At 43.1% G+C, this 24,176-nt stretch overlaps 1 protein-coding gene and 1 pseudogene across 4 annotated transcripts in view; one reads left to right on the top strand and one right to left on the bottom strand.

Moving 5' to 3' along the window:
• The window catches only part of Myom1 (myomesin 1), a 112,154-nt gene that overhangs the window by 46,776 nt on the left and 41,202 nt on the right, over window positions 1–24,176 (top strand). For 2 of the 4 annotated variants that reach the window (XM_021186201.3, XM_029471248.2), the window contains 8 exons: window positions 2,956–3,155; window positions 5,814–5,870; window positions 10,283–10,407; window positions 15,556–15,739; window positions 16,064–16,238; window positions 19,187–19,308; window positions 20,617–20,910; window positions 22,597–22,793. In XM_021186201.3, coding sequence (XP_021041860.1) covers window positions 2,956–3,155; window positions 5,814–5,870; window positions 10,283–10,407; window positions 15,556–15,739; window positions 16,064–16,238; window positions 19,187–19,308; window positions 20,617–20,910; window positions 22,597–22,793 — 1,354 coding nt within the window. The remainder of the gene's footprint in view (window positions 1–2,955; window positions 3,156–5,813; window positions 5,871–10,282; window positions 10,408–15,555; window positions 15,740–16,063; window positions 16,239–19,186; window positions 19,309–20,616; window positions 20,911–22,596; window positions 22,794–24,176) is intronic. The other 2 variants (XM_029471249.2, XM_021186202.3) reach the window with 1 other exon arrangement.
• Window positions 17,185–17,720, bottom strand: LOC110312534 (large ribosomal subunit protein uL15 pseudogene; annotated as a pseudogene).

Below are 24,176 nucleotides of genomic sequence, written 5' to 3'. Positions count from 1 at the left end.
AATCAACTCAAGTCACTAACTTGGCAAGAATATAATTAAATTGTAAACCTATCAGCAGAGGCCACTGTAGAATTGAAATAACTGATATTCAATATACTAAACAACTGCATTCCTGGTATGACAGTCATTTAAAAGTACTGACTTTAGGGGTACAAATTAATTCCTTATACTGTATGATGTGGTTTCAAGTTATCCATATAACATAAGAAATAGTAACAAAAATTCCCAGTGTTGGGCTACACTCTTACCCAAGAGTCTTTCTTGAGTATAGCCTTCAGAACTTATGGATCCCAAGATTTGTCATTTTTGCACATTTACACATCTACTGTGTTTGAACAATACAAGCAATGAATTCAAACTATTGGCCCAAGTAGCTGATCCTCTACTTAGTTTTTCTTAGAGTGGTCGCTCCAGTTCTTTTTGCTTTGGGCTGTGCAAACAATTAGAGGCAGCTCTTTATCAATGCATCAAACCTTATAGTTGTAACAACAAGTAAAAAAAAAAAACAAAACAAAACAACAACAAAAAACTCTATTTACTGTGCTCAGTACCTGACAGAGGAATGTTTATATTGGAATAGTCGGTTCTATTTTAGCCATAGATGTAAAGTAGGATGGAAGCGTCACTTACTTCCGGTGAATGTGGAGGCTTACATAAACTCTTTTGTACTGTCAGTCTCTTGCTTTGTTGTCTTTGACAAACAGCCAAGGGATCTGCAAACTTTATAGACAGGGTAAGCAGTGCATGCTGTTCTTCTCTTGCCTTGGCCATTATAAATGACGGCATGGCTAATAGCTACTGTTTGCTAAACATTGTTCAAAACACTTCATGTACTTACCGCTAACCCTTAACCATCCTGGATAGGCCTTGCTTTTACAGGTAGGAAAGAAAGAGCTGGCCCAAGCCACATGCCAGCAAAGATACCCTGTTACCCTGCCTAAGGTCACATGGGTAGAAAGCCCAGAGCTAGGATTCAAACATAGCTCAGCTGTAGGCCAGTGCTCTTTCTGCTCCAACATGCTATACAAGCTTCTAGAGATGATGCCTTCACCTGCTCAAATGAAGGCTAAGAAGCATATTTTAGTGTCACTGAGTCACAGTGGTAATGTCTGAACAGATAGACAGACCTTGGGAGACACCTCTAGTAGAACTGCTGTAGTCTCCTCAGCTCCCTGCCATTCTCCCACACATAGCAACTCCAGAAACTCTACAAAGCAGACATTTAGGGAGAGTGGATGGAAGACATGAATTGCAAATACATTTTATGGGAATTTACATAATGTTAAGTAAAGTAGTCGTTATCCATATCAAAGAATGTAAATGATAGTGACGAAGGGGAGATCCTCCTTCCCCAGCCATATCCCAAGTTTTTGGCACTGCCCTCCCATGAGAACTAGTTGGGAATTATACATTTTGAACATAGTGCCGTATTGGGGATGCATTTCAAACTAAAAGCACTGTGTACTACTTGCAAGAAGAACAAGGAGTTGCTGTGTTACAATGCTGCACAGTTCGCTCCAGGGTTGTCTCTGGAGCTGTGTTGATTGGCTCAATGCCGTCATGTGAACTATTGCAATCTTCTGAGCAGTTCTCTGACGCCGTTCTTGGGTCCCAGCTGCTACGTTAGCAGGCAGCTGAAAGCGTTTTCCAAGCACTCCATTTCCCCGTGGAAACCATGAGCCTCGTTGTTAAATAAACAAACATGGCCAGGCAGGGTATGCAGTCCCAGACCTTAGGAGGTAGAGGCACAAGGGTCATGAGTTCAAAACCAGCTTGGGAGAGAGAACAGAGTGGAGGATGAGGAAAGAGAAGAAACAAAAATGTTATGATAACCTCCTGACCCTTGTACTCACACAGAACACAGTGATCACCAAGTAGGAAAACAGTGAGCGGCTTGCCAAACTGCAGAACAAATAGCTTTTCCTTCTGTTTTGGATGGTCGGCTCGCCCTTTGGAGAGTCTCCCTGTAGAGCCGAGACTAGCCTCAGGGTCGTGATCACGCCCAGCTGTCCAGTTATCTTTTTAGGTCCCAACTTATCCTACAGTTGTTCTGCTTTTACAAGAAAGCGCCTGAAGAAGACAGAGAGACGACTGGCAGTGGAGTCAAAGGTGTCCGTGGGGCAGGGCTGAGGGAGCTTTTTCCTAAACCTCTCCTGAATAAAGATTCTGGAGAGTCAGCTCAGTGGTTAAAGCACTGGCTTCAGAGGGCCCGGGTTCAAGTCCCACCACCCACATGGCAGCTCACACCTGCCTGCAACTCCGGTTCCAAGGGATCCAACTCCATCTGTTCTTGGCAGGCACCGTGTACAAGTGGGGCGCAGGTACACATACGTGCAGAACACGCATACACATTAAAAAACAAAATAGAAAGGATTCTGGGTACCTGCGTGATTTTCTCACTCCTCTTCTTGACACGCAAGACAAATCAGCTGCTTGTTTAGAAAGGTCTGAGGCTTCGGTCTTCATGTTCAAACATGTCTAGTTGCTGGCTGGTGAGATGCAGTGAATACAGGTGGACAGATGCCCATACCCACCTGACAGAGGAAGAAAAACCTCCTTCAAGTTGTCCTTTGGCTTCCAAACACAATTTGTGGCACTTGTGCGCACACACGTACACACACACACACAGTCACACATACAGGCACAGACATACATATACACACTCACACACACATGCACAGACACACACACAGAGTCACATACACACACATAGAGCCACATACCACACGCACACATACACACACACACACACACACACACAAATACTTGAGTTTTTTTAAAAGAAAAATTTAAAAAGACATATTGAACTTGAGAGGAACTGAGTGTCTGAAGTCTAGGACTAGGGAGCCAGGCAGGAGTTCCATGTTTTGACACAGGGAAGATCTGAAGTGAGAGGGTGAATTTGCACCTTAGCCGTAGTCCGCCTGACATCCCGCTAATTCTCCCTTCCCTCAGGTGTGAGGTGGGCACAGATACCTGGTCTCAGTGCAATGACACACCTGTGAAGTTTGCTCGCTTTCCAGTCACTGGCTTGATAGAAGGCCGTTCCTACGTATTCCGAGTCCGAGCTGTGAATAAAACTGGAATAGGCCTGCCATCCCGAGTTTCTGAGCCTGTGGCTGCTTTGGATCCAGCTGAGAAAGCTAGACTAAAAAGTAAGTCCTTTTCATTTCTCTGCATCTTTCTTGAAAAGCAAAAGCAAAAACAAAACAAAACAAATCAAATCAAAACAAAACAAACAACCCCCCCACCCCCACCCCACCAAAATCCAAAACAAAACCAAGAAACCTGTGGTAGATGTCACTACAAGTAATTCCTCTCCTGTCCACTAGAGGGAGACAAGAATACGAAATCCTTTTCCCATCAGAAAAATCCCGTGATTGGAGAAAACCCAAGAGGATAAAAAATAATTTGTTTTTGATTCATTATTTCTTCTGAGCGTTTTTTAAAACTCTCATTTTATTTTATCTTTTTAAAAACATTACTCAGGGAAGTGTACCTTGCCAATCTGTATAATAAGCATGAGGTGCGGAATGAACTATGGGAACAAATAGCTCGAAGATCATTTTTATCCACATTATTAGTGTATTCTGAATATAACTGCATTTACGGTTCAAAGTGAATTTCTTGACCTTGACATCTTCATCAAAGCACTAATCTTGAACCCCTGTGAGCGTCTCTTTGTTGATTAAAAAAATTGAGTTTCCATTTAGGTAATATAAAATAATCTTGGGCTGTCAAGATGGCTCAGCTGGTAAAGGTGCCTGCTGCCAAGCCTGACCTATCTGAGTTCAATGCCCAGGACCTCCGTGGTATAAGGAGAGTTCTGACTCCTGCAAGGTGTACCCTGACCTCCATATGTGCTTTGTGGTATATATGCAATCACATGCACCCTCACATACAAAGACATACACATGCACACGGATACACAATTAAAATATAATATAAAAACCTATAAAGATAATTATTTTACCTATTTACATCTATTTATCTTTCAAGTCTGAATGCCAAAGCCATGTACATAAATTCTGCTTTCTACGGGAACCTGTATGGCACCCCCAATACTAGGGTCTATAATAACATCGTAAGCATCCCTAGATAGTAACATTTCATTCTGTCCCATGGCCCTCGTCACTGGGCCAGCAGTTGTGAAGGGCTGTGCATGTGGGATGCTTACAGACAGCCCCGTCTCTGCCTGTGACGCGGCGACTGTATTCTTTGCCTGTTTTAATCCAGAAAGTTTCCAGACGCTACCAAATACCCCAGGGGCTAGGGGCTAACCCTTGGGGGGGGGGCGAGTTACAGGTCCATGCCGCACATAAAGTTCTATCCTTTGCCTTAGTTCCTTCTAGTGATATCACAAAACCCCAAGAAAGATACCATCACCTGTAGACTCCTCTTAGGCAGTTCCACCTCACACTTTCTTCTACTCCTTCTGAATGCCTGTAAAACAAGACGTTTGTGAATAACAAACACTGTCATCTCTGAGCCTTCCTGGTTCCTGTGCAGACTTGGATGGAAATTCCCCCTAGTAACGCAAGATTGAGCCATTGTTTCCTCCCTAAAGTATGTGTGTATGTATGTATGAATATATGTATGTGTGTGTGTATATATGTATGTGTGTATTTATGCCTGCATGTATCTTTTATGTATGTATCTTCTATTGTCTACCTATCTATCACCTGTCTAGTCATCTACCATCTATCTATCTATCTATCTATCTATCTATCTATCTATCTTCTATCATTTATCTGTTTATGTTTATCCTCTATCTTCTATCATTTATCTATCTATCCTCTATCTATCCATCTGCTCATCTATCTATCTATCCACCTATCATCTATCTTTCTATCTACCTACCTGTGTGGGTATATGTGTATATATGTATGTGGGCATGCATGCCAACTGTGTTCATGTGGAAGCCAGAGGACAAACGACTATCAGGAGCCAGTTCTCTCCTTCTTCCAGGCGGGTCCCTGGGACTGAACTCATGTCCTCAGGCTTGGGAGCAAGCCCCTTTACCTGCTTAGCCCTCTCTTCCACCTGCCGTTCTCTTTTTTAATGCTTTCAGGGTCACAAGATAGAGCCCACCCCATTCTTTTTATTTTCTTTTAAATTTTTTTTTATTCTTCTCTAGTATATTACACACCGATCACAGTTTCCCCTCCCTCCTCTCCTCCTAACCCCCCACCCACCCCTGCCTCCCTCTCACCCAGAGCCTCTATTTACCTTCAGAAAAGGACAGGCTTCCCAGGGATATCGATGACACGTGGCGCAGTGCGCTGTAAGTAGACTAGGCACATCCCCTGATATTAAGGCTGGGTGAGACAACCCAGTAGGAGGTGTTGGTCTTTACCTCTATACTCTTTCTTCCTTCTTCCTCACTCAGGAAGGATTCAGACCGACTTCCCATGGACAATACTTTTCAAAAACAATAGGAAGGGCCTGCTCCCATGCAGCTCTCCTGCCTTATCCTGCCTCCTCTAAAGATAGAGAGCTGTTAGGCTTCTGACTGTCCTAGTGGTGTTTCTTCCAAATGTGCTGTCTCTGAAGAAGGCATGGGAAAGCCTGTTTGCTTCAGGGGATGTGTATTGAGCAGTTATGGGAGCACAATTTAGCACAGTCCAGAGAGACTCCAGACACTGTCAGGGAGGGGCATGCGTCACCCAGTACTTTACGCACATTGATAGAGACGCATTAGGAATTTACACAAGAGAACTAGAACCCATTTGACTCATGCAGCCAGTTTATTGGTTTATCAAAGAGACAACAGCACAAATGAACATCTGTGACCTTTATACTTGTCCGTTCAGGTCATCCTTCAGCACCCTGGACTGGACAGATCATTGTCACCGAAGAGGAGCCTACAGGTAAAAACTCTGTCCTCGCTAGACGCCACTGTTGTCTGTGTGATTTAGCTTTCTTTTTTTTTTTTTTTTTTTGGTTTTTCGAGACAGGGTTTCTCTGTATAGCTCTGGCTGTCCTGGAACTCACTTTGTAGACCAGGCTGGCCTCGAACTCAGAAATCCGCCTGCCTCTGCCTCCCGAGTGCTGGGATTAAAGGCGTGCGCCACCACGCCCGGCTGTGATTTAGCTTTCTTTGCTCATAAAAATATATTATTGTCCGTAAAGCTTTTGAAAGAACATCCTGAGAAGGCAGATTGGTGAGGTGTGGGGTGGCGGGGGATGAGGCTGGAGCCCAGGGCCATGGACAGGCCGAGGACATACTTCACCCTATGAGCTGTACTACCAGGCCCCAAAGGATCACGTTTCATTTTATACGACATATTGGGAAGCAGTTGTCATACGATGAACTGTGCACATGTCAGAGATAAATTTGATAAGCCTCATGTGTGTGCACATCATCATGACATGCCCGGCACTTCTACCTTATCATGTTCTTTCATGGTTCCGTCTCCCTCTCACCCGAGTCCTGCTTCCTGACACCGTAGTTTGAATTGGCCACATTTTGCATAAATAAGAGCATACTCACCTCTCACCAGCATACTGAGTTTGTGATTTATCATATAGATGTAGCCATCAGTCAATTCCAACGTACCTGTACCCTGCTCGAGGTTCCTGTGAGCCATCTGTGTTTGCATGGCTATGTGGTTGTCACCTCTCTAGGGTAACTACTTAGAGAGAGATTGGTGGGCCGTGTGGCAGGTGCATGTTCTATTTCAAAGAAATTGCTGTTTACCAAAATGATAGTTCCACTTTACATTCTTACCTGCATATGCATACGTGTGTGTGTGGTTCATTCATGTTTGTATGTGCATAGGTACACATACATGCACAGGCATGTGGAGTGTCTTTCTTGGGTGTTCTCTACCTAATGAGACAGGGTCTCATGGTAGTGAGAACTCACGGGTTCTAGCTAGCACATCTCTCAAGGTTGCCCTGGGAATCCTGTGTCTCTGTGTCCCAGGCACAGCAGGCAGACACCGTGCCTGCCTGGCTCTTCTGTGGGCTCTGAGGCTGAGCAGGAAGTCTTTACCTGCTGAACCATGTCACAGGCCCTTGTGCGATTATTTGACATGATTGAATTTCAATCTGTCATCATATGTTTATTGATGACACCAGTTTTCTTCTTCCCATTTTCTCTTTTCTTCAGACTTGGACATGTTTTAATTATTCTCTCTCATCTACATTATGTCATTCTTTATTTTAAGCTTAAACATTTGACATTTTTGATATACTTAATTATCAGCCCACCTTTTCCATTCCGTGCTGCCATTGTCATACATTGTATTTGTGTATAGATCATAAATGTTAATATATTGTATTGGCTTCAAGTAGTCATCTATTCTTCAGAGAGATTTTAAAAGTTAGAAAAGAGGGTTTTTTGTTCATTTGTTTTTTGTTTTTGTTTTTCAAAACCCCATCATTTTAAAGATCTCTTCATCTTTGTTTTGTGTATGAGTGTTTTGCCTGCTTCATGTAAGTGCATCTGTGTGTTCCTGGTACCCCTGACAGAGAGGGCAGCGGATTCTCTGGAACTGGAGTTAGATATGGTTGAGAGCCACTCTGTGTCTGCTGAGATCCAAACCCTGCTCCTCTAAAGGAGCAGCTGCTGTTCTTAACCATGGAGCCCTTCCTCCAGCCCCAGGATGGTGGAGGAGAAGGTACCGTCTCTCTAGCCCCTGAAGAACGTTTCTGTGTTTACTCACATTTTAATCTCTCCTTCATCCTCCTCTCCTTCATTTCAAACAAGATCTCTCACAAGCATGTGCAACTGCATCCTTCACTTTTATTTTCTTTTCAGTGTCTAGATTCCAGAGTTCTATCTGACCAGATTTTCTTTCGGCAGAAGCACATCCCTCAACTTTCTCTTAACACGGATTTTCCAGTTATCAATCAACTTACCTTTGCGTGTCTGAAAAGGTCTTTAATATGTGTTCTTTAATATATCCTCGATGAACATAGAGTTCCAGTTTGACAGTTTCCATGCAGAGCTTCAGAGAGTTTAGTCCAGCTAGAGGCAGCAATGATGGTGTGGGAGCCACGCTGCGGTTGCCAGGCTCCATGGGGAGCCCTTGTGTCCCTTGAGCGCATGGAGGGCTTTGGTACACACCTTTAATCCCAGCACTTGGGAGGCAGAGGCAGGTGGATCTCTGTGTTCGAGGCCAGCCTGGTCTACAGAGTTAGTACCAGGACAGCCAGGGCTACACAGAGAAACCCTGTCTGGAAAAAAAAAACCTCACATACCAGACAACAAGCTTTAAATAATGATCCCAGAGCATTAAAAGCAGCCAGAGGAAAGTTGAATGAAAGCTAAAAGGTACTGAAAGTGACACTTAGCCTAAGAAAGCAGCAGAACGGGTGAGAACAGCTGGCGTCAAACTGTTGCTCAGAGCATGTCCTACACGGTAAGAATCACTCTGAGCACAACACACTGAAACCAGTCCCCAGAAGAAGTTTCTAGAACATATGCCCAATCCTGATGCTCCAAGTTAGAAACAGTAAATCTTGTAGGAAGAAACAAGTCACTGCATATTTTAACTTTAAACCTAAAACTCCGGCAAAAGTCCTCGAAATGTACATATTTTTCTTGAGTTGGTTTGTTGAAAATGAATGAATCCAGGAGCAGCTTCATAATTTAATTCCCCATGAAGAGAGCACTCCTGAGACCCATAGAGTGTGGCTTGACATTAACAGACTTGGGGGTGACGGGCCATTCTCACTGAAACTCAGTGACACAATTCAATGACACAGATACTGACTTAGGGAGGTGTGACACATTCCCTCTTCTTTCCCAGTGGTGTATATTTGATCATAACAAAGCTAGTCGAAACAGGCTTTGTCTTGACAAGTTGCTGAGTTTTTATACCATGGGAAACACAAGAACTTGATACAAATTAGTGTATTAAGTTGATATTTAGGCATTCAAATATTAAATTGGTCAAAAAGGAACCGTTTCTGACAGCCCTCCGCAGAGGTAGCCTATGTTCCCAGGACACTGTGGTTATTTCTGTAGTAAACAAATCACCAAGTAGATTCTTTTTAGTGATAGGAAATCTCTCTGTGTTCCTATCAGGACATCTGAAATCAGTCATCTGAGATAGATGAACCAAATAGCAAAATGACTTGGGATCGCTATAGACACACACACACGCACACACACACTCACACACTCACACACACAGACACACACACACTCACACACACACAGAGTGAGCTTAGCTCAGTGTGCTGCAGTTCTGGGCTATCGCAGTAACTGTTGTCACTGTGATTTTTGTCCCTGAGTTTGTAGTACATCATCTTTTTTTTTCTCTGCTTGCTTCTAAGATATTGCCTCTATCGCTGGCTTTAGAATCACTGGGTGATTCACACTGTGCATCACTGGGTGTTGTTTTCATCCTATGTATTATGTGTAGGCTCAACACACTTCTCAGGCCTGTGGGTTCACTCTTGGTTCTTTAAATATCTTTTGCTGTATACTCTTCTCCCTCCTCTTCTTTAGGAGGAACTTGGCATCACTTGAAATTGTTCCTCCGCTCATTGATGCTGTGCTCCCTCAGCCTTCATCCTCTGTGCCCTGCGGCCCCTCTGGGATTGTTACTAATAATTACTCCTCCCCTCTCTCTATAGACAGTTATTTTCTTGCTTTCATACATACGTGGGGTTTTAAAATTAGATACCAGATATGTTGAGTCTGTGTTGCTTGATGCTGGATGTCTTTATGTTTCTAGAAATGCCTTTGAGCACTGTTTTGAGGAAAGAAATCTTTTCAAGGTGGCAGGGAGTTCAGCTGTTGTGGAGGAGGGGAGGAGGGGAGGAAGGGAGGAGGGGAGGAGGGGAGGAGGGGAGGAGGGGAGGAAGGAACAAGAGGAAGGGAGGAACAAGAGGAAGGGAGGAAAGGCATTTTCCAAAGAAGATGCCAGAATGGTGAGGTAAATCCAGAGAATACCCTGTGACTCCCACTTCTGACCTTGACCTTAACCAGCCCCACCATCTCATGGCCCACTCTAGACTTGAGTTTGCACATTATGTGCTTTGGAAAATAAGCGCACACTGCCTCGCATGGCTCAGCTTGGCTTTTCACCCATTCAACTATAAACCATTTAGACACAAGTCCAGTCCCAGGTCCTTTCGGTCTGTCTGCTAAATGCACAACAGTATCATGTGGATAACCAAATGAACGGCTTTGTTTTCTAGAGAAAAGCTTAGGGCAAGGGCCCTTCACATGGTGGGGTCACCAAGAGAGAAGCATCTCTGGTTCTCCATGTACGTGTCCCTGGCTCCCCCGAATATGTGCAGCTCACTTTACCTTGTTTTTCAGAGGGTGTCATTCCTGGGCCCCCCACAGACCTCTCTGTCACCGAGGCCACCCGGAGCTACGTAGTGCTGAGCTGGAAACCCCCTGGGCAGCGAGGCCATGAGGGCATTATGTATTTTGTAGAAAAGGTAAGACCCCAGCACTGTTAGCCATGCCACTTCCTAATGGTCTTCTTAAGCCTTGCTCATTTCTAATGACAGGCGAGTGTAGGAGGGCAGCACTCGGAATACTCTACGTTGTTTAAACCCTTACAGGTTATGAACGGTCTCTGTTAAAAGTATATATGCCACACAGATCTTTATCACGGCACCCTGAGATTCCCTCATGTCCCTGAAACTACAGATTGCCTGCAGGGCGGTGTTTTCTAGAGCAGGCTCCTCACTCTAGTGTTGGCTCTTTGGCTACTGGTTCTTACGTCGTGAGGAGGGTTGTGAGACATGATGAGGGTAGATGGTAAGAGAACTCTGTACTACTGTAGATGGTAGGGACCGGTGAGGACAGTGAGCCTTCGTGCATCGCTGTGTAAGCAGTCAACAAAACAGAACAGTTTGACATGCCAGGTCTTTTCCCCAAACATCTTACACTCACGTTGGGGACCCGAACACCGAAGGGCAGCACCCAACGAAGCAGCTGGGTGAGGAGGATGTGAGAGCCCATCCGATTGATCATGCCATATCCAAGGAGCTCTGATGAGTGAATGATACAGGGACAGGAGCAGGGGCAGGCCAGGGCATTACTGAGGACAGCAACAAGCACTAAATACATGAGAATCGGCAGACAAAGGGCACAGGACTCCATGATAGCATGGCTCCCGGAAAGGAGATTTAAGAAGAATTTGACACGAAGCTCCAAGTCCATTGTTGATGAGGTTTTGATTAGAGCATAAGGGCTGTAGGCCATTTGTGATGCCTCTGGTTCTGTTCTCTCTGCCACAAAAACAAGTTTAGGATCTAATGGAGAAGCTTTTTTGTTTTTGTTTTGTTTAATTTTTTTTGTCTGACATGTAAACACATCTATGTATTTATTCAGAGTAATGCGCTGTTGTCAACCAAAAAATGAGGCTAATGTTTATGATTTAAAATTTCATCTTTGTAAAATTACATAAGAGGAGCCCCGCCCTCCCCTCCTCCCCCAAATCTGGAACTCAATTTTTCTGTTTTATCTAGATTGTTACTCTGATCATTTATATATAAATGAGTTATTTATAACTTATTTATAAATGAGTTCCTGTCGGGCGTGGTGGCAGCACTACGGGAGGCAGAGGCAGGCAGATTTCTGAGTTTGAGGCCAGCCTGGTCTACAGAGTGAGTTCCAGGACAACCAGAACTATACAGAGAAACCCTGTCTCAAAAAAAAAAAAAAAAAAAAAGAAAAAGAAAAAAGAAAAGAAAAAAATGAGTTCCACCATGGCATTTTCATGCGATTTTACATCTTTCTCTCTTCCCTTTCTTCTCCCCCTTACCCTCCTCTTTCTCTGTCCTATTGTCTTATTTTGTTTTTAGAGGTTTTGTTGCTGTTGTTGTTGTTTGGGTTTTTGGGTAACCCAATGGGTTTCATTAGGGTTGCCTACAGGAGCATGGTTTGGGGATTGCTCATAAGAGCATAGGTGCCTTACCAGTGGCTATTCAACTAAAGAAAACATCACACCTTCACTACCAAGCACTAACTCATGAGCACTGCCTACCCAGTGATAAAGTGTTAACCAGCCTAGTTATGTACAGATCTTTCAATATATAGATCTTTCAATATACACATTTTAAATATCATATAAATTATGATATATATGCATATGTATATATGTATGTATACACACACACACTCATACACTCATACACTCATACATATATATAGTGTTTGCCCATGGGCACCACATGTACCAGATGTCAAACTATAGAAGTTAATTTTCTCCATCCTCCGTGTGGGTCTCAGGATTCAGTGTAGACAGGTAGGTTTGATGGCAGTGACCTTTATCACCCTGAGCCATGTCACTAGTAAGACTTGTCAACATCTTAATAGCCTTTTATTTACCTCACATTGGTGGCTCTTGCTAATTACACCAGAGTAACACATGTCAGGGCCTGTGGCTTTTCTTTATTCTTTATTACTTTTCTTGCAGTGAACTTTTCAGAGGTCCCCGAGGTGGGATGGCCCCCTTCTTATTTCCAGCAAATTGCTAACAATAAACTTGTGACACTTTTCCCGTGCACCATAGGCATCTTCCAAGAGTGCAGTTTATGAAATCTAAAAAGTATACATATAGCTTCATATTTTATACATGTCATCCCCAAATGAAATATAACTTGGGAGGTATCCTAGGCATTTTTCTACGTTAATAGAAGCAATGATAGAATAATAGCTAAATGGGTACTTCCTGGTATATCTCACCCCCCACCCCACGCTCACTGCATTTCTTTGACACACTCCACAGGAAGAGGCTGTGAATTAGCCCTGGGACTGTAATTACTGCGTTGCTGAGACAGTGACTCAGAACAACCTACCCTGAGACGTGGTTATCACACGAGTCAGCACTGGCTTCTGCTGACCTTTTCCTTTGGTCACGTCAATCTAAATTTTTCCATGAGAAGTCTGTAACTTTCCCAGATCAAAATACATATCATCTGTTATTAAACAATTAAATACTTTTTTTTTTACCAGCATGCTCAGTTGGATGGAATAGAAGATAATATTTACGAGCGTGGAGAAGTTACACAGAGGGTATCCCACTCTTTTAGCATCTGGGATGCTAGAGGAGTTAGGGCACAGACCTAGGATGTTCAGAGACCTAGGATGCATTTACAGAATTTTCTAAATGTCAAGCCACTGTGCTAGAAGCCTAGTTATTTCCGGCGAGCCATTTATGAGGAAGGCGTTGGCCTTTGGACAGGTTTACTTTCGGCTCTCCTGACATGGTTTCACCAGCCTAGACTGCTCATACAGCCCAGGCTGTCTCCTCAGATATCCCCTGCTTACACTTGATGGGGCTTTCACTGGGGATCTGTGTGCACATGAACTGTGCGCTGGTCTGTCGGGCCACAGTCCCATAGTAAATAATGTTGAAGCCGTGCCTGCGGTTGCTAAGACGGTTGTAACGGAGGGCTTCAGTAGCAAGAGAACTAGGTGAATCAAGGGCTTCCTTTAGACTACCCTATCCTGTGTTCTTTCCAGCCTCAAACTTGCCCTCAGATATCTCATGTCTTGGGTATTTTCTCTCATTTCTCTTTCAAAAACCTGGTTCTGTCAGGCACAGAACGTCTCTCGCTCACACTGCTTCTATCTTTAGGAATGAAAATAAGCGGTGTTTGCCAGAGGCCGAGTAATGAACCTTCTCAATTCTTAAAAGCAACCCTGTGAGGGTCATATTTTTATTTTCATGGTGCCTATTTTATAAATATGGAAACTGAGTCATTGGTAGATTTTATCATTTCTCCCAAATCACACAGTGGTTACAAGGCAGAGGTAGTATTTTAACATGGGTAATCTTAGCACAGATCCATAAATTCAACTAGAGGATGAACATCTCTAATACAAAAATCTGAATTCATGATCCAATCCTACACACTCAAAATGTTTTAGATTTTAGGTTGGGGATATTTAAACAGTAAAGTCTATGTAGATTTTACACACGCACGCACACACACGCACATATGCATGCATGCACAATTCTAAAATTGTATACACTTTTAGTTCCGAGCCTTTGAAATCAGGGATAATCCTCCTGCGTTATGCTGGGCCGCTTCCAGAGCTTACAGTTGTTCCTCTCAATAATGGTGGTATTGCAGCTGAGCGGGTTCAGTTATAATGGGTTATATTATCCATAGCATGGCCGAAAGCAGATATTGTTTTTTTTTATTATGGAAGTAAAAATTATTAATAATTGCTTCTGTATTTCCCTGAGGAGGCACGCCAAGAATATAACGACGTGGGAGAGTCTCGCACATCACACATACAAATGACACTTTTCCATGAAGTGTACTGAAGGAACACCAGAGTTTCACCTTGTTAAATTTACCTGTTATACAGATGATGATGTTGAGACCAGGAGCACCCATTTCTCATTCCAAGGTCATCCAGGTTATTACTGGCTGGGACCAGACCCTTTGAGTCCCTTCTGCCATGCCACCGAATCATGTCAGGTCAACAGAGGTCATGCTGAATAGTGTCTGGAAACTTCTGTGTCATCTTTGACAGCTAGTCTACCTCACAAAATATAGATTTCTGGAAGATTATGTCAAAAATTATCCTGTAACAAACTCAGGCAAGAGCAACGGAGTGTGTGCTTTTGCTGACCGTGAGCGGAGTTGGTAGTAGGTCTTTGACATGTCTTCAGGCTGCCCTATCTGGTTGGACTTCTTACTGTGCTACGTCCTGTCAGTGTGTAAACTTATATCTTCATTCAGGGGTTTCCAGGTCACCGTAGGAATTGAATTTATTCATTTATCCATTGCTTTATTTATTTATTTAGAGACAGAGTCTGTTCTGCATCCCAGTTGGCCTGGAAGCCACTGTAGCCCTTGTGTCTTCAAACTCATGACTTTCCTCCTGCTTCAGCCCCTTGATGGCTGAGGTAACATACATGTGCCACTACACACTTGAATATCTTTAAATTTGTCTGTCTTTTTAAAAAGCATTTTATGATTTATCCTAAAAGTCGGGCGCATTTTCACAGAGGAGCATCTTTTGATTTCTGTAACCTTACCCATTGGTTCATTTATTCGGAGAAGAAACTCCGAGTGCCCCTCTAGGCTGAGGTAGGACAGTGAGCAAGGAGGTCCCCTGAGCTCATGGAATGCACCTTCCGGTAGAGGGGACAATAAATAAATACATTTCTACTAGTGACAAATGTTTTGGTCACTAAGTAAAGCAAGGCAAGGTGGCAAGAGAAGGCCCTGAATTCTTCCACACTGGTGAAGGGCGGTAACCTAGACAGGTGTTTTCCAGGAGGTGGCCACTGAGTGCAGGCCAGATGCAATGTTTCAGAAATGTAAGTATTGAAGACAGTTTATCAGATCCATCAACCCTATCCTTGAAGTAAAGACTTCTGTAGGTGGATAGCTTGTTTATATTCACATGAAGCCAAGTGTTACAATAGTTTATCAAACAGACTAGGAAGCTGCATTCGGTGCAGCTGCATCCTGTGGCTTTCCAATGTCCCTTCCCCCCCCCATACCTCTTCTCTAAACCAGCTCTAAAAGACAGGGTGGTTTGTCGGCAGTAAATAAGCATGGGCCCTCTGCGTGCTCAAGGGGCTTCCAGTAATGCCAGCGTTCCTGTTGCAGTGTGATGTGGGAGCAGAAAACTGGCAGCGGGTCAACACAGAACTCCCAGTGAAGTCTCCTCGCTTTGCTCTGTTTGACCTGGTGGAGGGGAAGTCTTACCGCTTCCGTGTCCGCTGCTCAAATTCAGCAGGAGTTGGTGAGCCCTCAGAAACAACTGAAGTGACCGTCGTAGGGGACAAACTTGGTAAGTAGAGGGTCAGACCAGGAAACTGGGACCTTGTGGGTTAAGAGAAAATTCCAAACCAAAAACGCATAGTGTGGCTTTGCTCATGCAAGGCGAACATCACAGGTTTCAACAGCAGATATAGTTTTCAGTATCCACAGATATTCCACTTACTAAAATGCTTCCTAACTGACACTTCTTCAGCACAATTCATTATAAAACAGAGCAACTATATGTATTACATGATCGTATGAAATAATTATGAATGTGTGTTTCCGCATATGTGATGGAGATGAAATGGATTCAATGACCTTGAGTTTGAGCACCATTTTCTTCTTTATGCAGATATACCTAAAGCCCCTGGCAAAATCATCCCAAGTAGAAATACAGACACCTCAGTGGTGGTGTCTTGGGAGGAGTCCAGAGATGCCAAAGAACTGGTTGGGTACTACATCGAGGCCAGTGTTGTTGGCTCTGGCAAGTGGGAACCCTGCAATAACAACCCGGTGAAGGGCTCACGGTAATGTGTGTGTGTGTGTGTGTGTGTGTGTGTGTATGCACAGGTGTGTTTTCCTGTTCTTGTTCACTTGTCTGTGTGCATGCGTGTTCCAGGATCACTGTAACTACATGTAGTATACACATCCAGTGGAAGAATAAACACACACACACACACATATCCTGCTCTTGCAGAGGCCTTCAGCCCCCTATAACTCCAGCTCTAGGGGGGTCTGACAGTTTCTTCTGACCTCTATGGGCATCTCCATATACAGGCACACCCCCAAACATATAGATAGAATTTAAAAACAATTAAGAAGACATATACACATTTAGTGTAACTGGTCAAATGAGTTTAAGTGTGAGTATGGGCTGGTGTGATATATTTGGGAAAAAGAACTTAAAATGTCAAACACTTAAAAGAAACGTAAAATGCCACCTAAAAGTTTTTTTTTTTATGGTTCTTCCCTGATTCTTTCGATTATTTTTTTCCAATGATAACTCAAGGGCCTTTCATATACAAAGTAATATTAGACTCTGAGGACCTAACATGCTCTACTAAATGTGTATACCTTGGTATTTTAAAAGAACAGAGAACAGACTATTAGCACTTTATAAACTCTGAACATCAACATGATTAAACCCAGGACCAAGCAGTCAGAAAATCCCATCGGAACAAAGACATTCGGATAGTTTGCCACCTCTTTGTATCTGTTTTCTTTTCTTTTTTTTTTTTTTTTTGGGAAAATGTTAGCATTTAATTAACCTCCGGTGTGGCTTTTAAGCCACCAGAACACAGGCACCTCCAACACCCTTAATCTTCTCTTCAGCTCTTCTTTTTTTTTTTTTTTTTTTTGGTTTTTCGAGACAGGGTTTCTCTGTATAGCCCTGGCTGTCCTGGAACTCACTTTGTAGACCAGGCTGGCCTTGAACTCAGAAATCCGCCTGCCTCTGCCTCCCAAGTGCTGGGATTAAAGGCGTGCGCCACCACCGCCCGGCTCCTCTTCAGCTCTTCTGCTGAAGAATTTGGCCTTCATGATGACAGGTTGCTTAGGGAGCTTTCCCTTGCCCAGAACTTTGTAGTAGCCTGATCGAACAACATCAATGATGGGAGCATCTCCAGTCTTGATTTTTGCTGCATTGACCCGAGTCTGCTCGCTGACCAACGTCCACAGTTTATCCAGGTTGCCTGTTGGGCAGAAGCTCTGGTTCCTCTTCAAATGGTAATGCCGCATACCAACTTTCCCAAAGTAACCTGGGTGATATTTGTCAATGTTGATCCTGTGGTGATGCACGCCTCCAGCATTCCCGAGGCCGCCTGGGGGCTTGCGGTGCTTACGATGCGGCCGTGGCCGTGGCTCACGTGGCCCCGGAGTTTCCGGGTCTTCCTCAGTCTGGATGGCATGACGGTGGCAGAAAGGGAAAAGTGTATCTGTTTTCAATGTGAAGAAAGCTGTTTGGTTTTTTTCCCCTTGGTTATTTTCTCAACCAGGCAAGCCTGCGTTAGTTTAGGACCAATCTGAGAAGAGTCCCTAGAACGTATCTGATGGGCTTGTTGGGCAGCTTCTACTTGGCCCTTTCCCAAGGCTACAGACTCCCAGAGCCTGAGAGGCAGGAGGCTTTAGGTTAAAGGGAGAGGGCAGGATGTCTCACAGGGCATTTATTTCTTAGATTGAAAAGTCCATGCGTTCCATCTCTATCCTGGGGCATTTAGAAGCCCCAGAACTCATCATCTACCTTTAACAACAAAATCAGGAGCCAGTGAAAGGCAGACACAGTGTTATTCATCTTCATATCTATAACTAGTCCAATGCCGTGACCCCTGAAATGTTCAATAAATATTCACTAATCCAGCTCGACCTTACCTAGACTGAAAGGTTCCACTTCCTTTAGTGAACATTTGAACACTGAGTGGTAATAGTGTCTTTAGCAAAACTGTTATTTCCTTTGGGTTACAGTGTTCAGGGCTGATTTTCATGTTACAGTGGTTCATGGACTGCTACTTATAGCTGTAGCAGCTGTCGAGGAGTATGGTGGTTTTAAATGTGAAGAAACTATCATGGATCCATACCTTGTAGTTGGAGCTTTGTATTTAAATGGCAGTTCTAGATCCAGATTCCAGTGCGATTTCTCAAGTGAGGATCCCTTCCCTGGCATAAAGGAGGTAGCACTTGGGTTTATGTGACAGGATTTATCAGCATCTTACATTTTAAGAATATACCTGAACTACACACATATATATATATATATATATATATATATATATGTAGTTCATATATATATATATATATATATATGTGTGTGTATATGTATATACCTGAACTACCTATAATGTTGTCAACAGACCTATTATTTATTAACTGCCTCATTTGTGCTAGACCCACTAATGATATTTTAAATACTATATAGTTTATCTTTATGCAGAATTAATATGAATTAGTCTTATTATTTCCCTGTTGAATATCTGATGAACATTCAGGAGAAGCCAGGATTAGCTGGGCAGTGGTGGCACACGCCTTTAATCCCAGCACTTGGGAGGCAGAAGCAGGTGAATTTCTGAGTTCGAGGCCAGCCTGGTCTACAGAGTGAGTTCCAGGACAGCCAGGGCTACACAGAGAAACCCTGTCTTGAAAAACAAAAACAAAAACAAACCATCAAAAAGGAGAAAGGAAAAGCTAGGATTTCTCTATCTCTGTCTCTCTATCTGTCCCTATTCCTCTGTCTTTCCGTGTCTGTCTCCATGTCTGTCTGTCTCTGTCTGTCTCTGTTTCTCTCTCTCTCTGACTAAGATTTATAAATTGCCCACATAGTCTTCTTGTTTAAGGTGCATATATTACTGGAAGCTCTCAGTGTCCTTTTGGAAAATGAATCTTTTCAGAACAATCCAAGCTGTTCAGATCATTCAGTAAAGCTGCCAATCACTTCCCTAATGGCCCTCCTAGGACAGGGTTAAAAGCTGTCTTTTATCTTTAGATTTACTTGTCATGGACTGACGACTGCTCAGAGCTATATTTTCCGGGTCAGAGCAGTGAACGCAGCTGGACTTAGCGAATACTCACAGGATTCGGAAGCTATTGAAGTCAAAGCTGCTATCGGTAAGTTCCTTTTATGCAGCTTGGTCAAGGGAAATACTCAAGTTTTCTAACTTTCCATCGTTTCCATAAACAGTTTAAAGTTTCTAATGTCTCCATGATTCCATCATTAAACGGTCATTTTCCTGGACTCCATTTGACACTAACCTTCCATAGCTGACCTTTTACAGATCTCCATCACTTACCAGTGTCTACATCTGTAGTATTTCCATCTTCACATCCCAGTCTCCTCAGGCATTCCCCAGTGTATGAAACTTCATCCTAACATCATGTTCATCCTGGGTCCTGGCAGGCCGCCCTGCATCCATGAAGTGGTACATCACTGTAACTTGTATCGAACTGTATCTAAAAGCCATTTCACCTGCAACAGAGCTTGGCTTCTTCCTAACAGCGTATTACCATGTCGCTGAGATTCATGCGAGGCACATGTGGTTGCTTAAGCACATATTTCATCTCTGTTTGCAAACTAACCAACAGAGTAACACCATTAAAAGGTAATTATGTGTATATATGTGTTGTACCTACCAATCTCGGATAGAGTGGGTAAGGGATCCGGCTAGTTCAGAAAAACAGAAAGAAAATGTGCACTAGGCTAACATATTAACAGAAATATTTGCTTGAGTATGGATCGCAGTCATAGAGCACATAGTTATGATGTACAAAGCCCCAGTGTCACTGAAAAAGAGGTTAGGTGGGTGTGATGGTTCACACCTCTAATCCTAGCAACTGGGGTAGCTGAGGCAGGAGAGTTATGTACTCAAGATCCGAGGCTACATAGCAAGATACTGTCTCAAAATGTAGAGCAACAGATACAATAACAACGAGATTTAATACCAGGTGTTTTCCTTGGGCCTTACTGTAAGGTGTACAGTAGCAGACATATTGTTTTATGGGTTGGAAGGTACAACATTCCTGTTGCACTAGCAGTCATGGTTTATATAACTGTTATACAGTGTGTGTCTTTAATTTTGTGTCTGTGCACTGTGTGGTCCTTTCTCTGTTCTGTTGAATATTAGAACATCTATCTCCCAAGAGATGTCCCGGGTTTGCTTTTTCCCGTATAAATACGCCAAAAACCCTTTGGGTTCTGCAAATAGAAATGGTTCCCGTTCTGTCTGTGGTTTGTTTCTGTTCTTATTTCTTCTTCTTCCAAACTATGGGGAAGTTGAAGTGCTCTCTGGTGCAAACTGTTAAACCAAGATTGGTTTTCGCTCTGCTTGCAGTCCTAAATGTCAATGTTTTGTTTTGCTCCAAGAGTAACGTGTACAGGGTCTGGCTCATGTCGTTTCTGTTGTTGTCTGGTGACTGTAGGGGGAGGAGTGTCTCCAGATGTGTGGCCTCAACTGAGTGATACGCCTGGTGGACTAACAGACTCCAGGGGGGGCATGAATGGAGCCTCCCCACCAACCTCTCAGAAAGATGCTTTGCTCAGTAGCAAACCTAATAAGCCTTCATCACCCAGTAGCCCTTCCAGCCGGGGCCAGAAAGAAGTAAGTACAGTGAGTGAGTCAGTTCAGGAGACGCTCAGCTCACCGCCCCAGGAGGCAGCTCCCGAGGAGGAGCAAAGTCAATCCGAGCCCCAGAAAAAGAAGAAAGATCCAGTAGGTGAGAACTACCAAGTCCAGCTCTTCATCCATCTGTCTCCATCACTGCCTTCACCTCTCATTGTCCGATCACTGCTTCCTCTGTGTTCATGCCCCATACTGCTTCTGGATTTGATGTTTCTGTCAGTCATTCAACATGATTTGACCTGATAACGCTATCAGAGTCACCTTGTGGGGTTCGCATTTATGCATTATTTCTTGGGCTTAGAAATGACAAAATGTTTACAGGACCTTTTTGGATGAAGGGGAGTGAGTTGGGAAGATACTGTTACACCCTCGACATGAAAGTAGGAAGGACGGGATGAACAACCAGGTCGAGTGGCAGCTCTTTGACATGTTCATGCTCAGGACATGCACAGAAAAATATTTCACGATCAAGTGACAGTGTGTCAAGGACAGAGTTACTAATTTCTATTTTTCAACCCTAGGCTTTTAAGCAACTGTTCATATTTCATTTAAGTCACTAGTTCTTGGCAGCTGTGAAAAGCTTGGTATAGTATTATAGTCATGGAGAGCTACATCCCATAATACTCCTTCCCAGAAGGGACTCATGGGAGACTGTTAGCTAATCATGAGCTAGGTGGGTTCTTTGGGTTAGTGTGTTCTAGGAGTCAATATATCACATAAAAGCACTGATAAATTTTAAGCGTCTCCTGTCCATTCCCAATCTCTACCTCACCTCAGCTTTCATAATTTCTCTTCTTTCTTGTTTTTAACCCTTATTTTTGTCATTAAATAAGAATAAGTGGGATAGTCTTCATAAGTGCTCTGAAATAGGACACACACACACACACACTGACACACACAATGACTTTATTCCAAAGGTCTTCTTTGTTCCCTAAAGTTGCTTTGAAAAGGAATGTGATAATTTATGTAACTCTAATAATTCAAACAAGTCCCTGAAAGCATTGTGCTGTGCCATACATCTAGAAGGACTTCTTGTTGTCACCGCACCCTTCGTTCATCATTGAAAACTATCATTTCAGTGGCCGGATATGAAGGGACCAGCAAAGTCATGTAAATATACAAGGAGTTTTGAAATATACTTCAGATATTTTTTCCTACCTGGGCACTAGCAAATGCAGCAATAGCTACCTAGCCTTCTGTGGAGTTTAAAAGCACAGGAGTTAAAAATACTGTGACAAACATGTATCTACCAAGAGAAAGACATATGGCAAATGGTGCCGTGTGCTATAAAAAAAAAAAAATAAAGGTGTATTTAACAAGAGCTCCATGATATTTTCTTGGCTGGAGTTTACACAATTTATCAGGATGAGTGTATTTGAATACAAACCGTTTGGAACTGTATGGAGATGATAAATAAGCAAACTGAGATAGAAACCGAGATATGTACAAATTCGGTTGCCATCAGAGGCCAAATAAAAACAAAAGTGTAGATTCCTGAGGGGAATATTTTGCCTTATGAGGAGAAGAACACTTTGTGGAGGACATGCCATTTTTCCAGACAGATTTTTAAAAAATCATAGTTTGATAATTTCAGTATACTTCTCAAGTGTCTATTTTTTTCCCTTGTACGCCAAGCCAGGTGCCAAGTTTCAGACCCACCTCCCATTTTCATTATGTCCTATGTCTAGCGCTCTCTTCCATGGTGCCAGGCGGGGATGGTGAATGCATTCAGGCTCAGAAATGCCTCTCTCTTACTCATGAGCTCTCCGTCTTACGACAGCCGTGCCATCTGCGCCCTATGACATCACTTGTCTTGAAAGTTTTCGGGACTCAATGGTTCTTGGATGGAAGCAGCCAGATACGACCGGAGGGGCAGAGATTACAGGATATTATGTGAACTATCGTGAGGTGATTGGCGAGGTACCAGGAAAATGGAGGGAAGCTAACATCAAGGCCATCAGCGATGCAGCGTACAAGGTAAGCAGGCACGTCCCTCTGTGGCCAGATTAAATCAGTCAGCTTTAAGAGGACTTTGAGTCATCACAGCTGAGTTGAATCAACCAGCCAGAGATCAGAAGGGTGTGCTTACACGGCAGTAAGTCTCAAAGCTGAAAACCTTCTAGGCCTACATTAGATTGTACAGAGCCTACAAGATTTTTAGGACTAAGCCCTAGGTTAGCAGACTGAGGTAGTGAGCCTCAGAGATGACAACTAAACAGAATAAAAGTTACGGTTTGCAGGTTTTAGCTACATCAAGCATTATAGCAATAATGTCACACGTGTATGCTAATACACATAGGCGCTAGTTTCTAGGCAACTAGCCTGGTTGAGTTAGAGCCTCGGCTTCAGTCTTCCTGTTTTCTGCACAGCTCTCTACTCCTTCCTGAAGTGTGTGGAATCCTTGGCCTGCCTGCATCCTTGCCCACATTTGGCTATTCAAACATTCTCAGTTTGGATAATTTGAGTGTCAAATGAGTTCTAGGGTCTTCTCCCGTACACAAGCTCTGTTTTTATATACTCTTCTCTAGAATGCCCATCCAAAGTCTTGCTCATTTTCCTCATGGTTTTCCTCCTGACGTGCAGCAACCTTTAGTGTTGTTAACACAGTCGATGACCACGTGGCTCTTAGCAGAAAGGTCTCCCTCATGCCAGGGCCACAGAGATTCTGCACTTGTCTATGTTCTAGAAGCCTTGCAGATTCTCATATTTCAGTTGCTAATTCACCTTTGCAATTTGAATGTGTTGTGAGCTGATGGTCAGAATTGATTTCCCCTAATGGAGGCACAGCCAACCAGAAGCACCTAGTGAGACTCCTCTCTTCCCATGATCCCTTTCACTCAAGTCTATCCTGGGCTCTGTCCTCTGCATTGGTCAGTTTGTCCATCTCTGCATCACAGTTTCATGGCAAGTGACCCACTCTCCCGTTTCCTTGGTCTTTCAGGGTCACTCTTAGTTCTTTGCCCTTGGGTATAATTACAGAATTAGGTATCTACTAAGTTCCGCCAAAAACAAAAAAACAACCAACCAACCAACCAAACAAACAAACAAACAAAAAAACCAACCAAACCAAAAAAAAAAAAAAAGACAAAGTATGAGGAAAAGTAATATGTTAAACTGAAACCTGTTAGAATTCTGATGGAAGGTGAATAGAATTTATCTGTATGTTGAGGAGTAATCACATATTAAATATATTGATTCTTCTAACCATTGAACATTAGTAATTTTCTTCGTTTGTTTTTTGGTTTTGTGAGGGAGCATACGTGCGGAGGTCAAAGGACAATTCACAGAAATTAAAAAAAAAATACAAGTAACATATACTGAATTTACATATAGCTGTTGTAGTTTTGTTAATTTAAAAAT

This window comes from Mus caroli, unplaced genomic scaffold (genome assembly GCF_978045245.1).
Source record: "Mus caroli unplaced genomic scaffold, Mus_caroli_1 scaffold_18, whole genome shotgun sequence".
Classification (NCBI taxonomy): Eukaryota; Metazoa; Chordata; class Mammalia; order Rodentia; family Muridae; genus Mus; species Mus caroli.
This window is presented reverse-complemented; position numbering and strand designations above follow the sequence as displayed.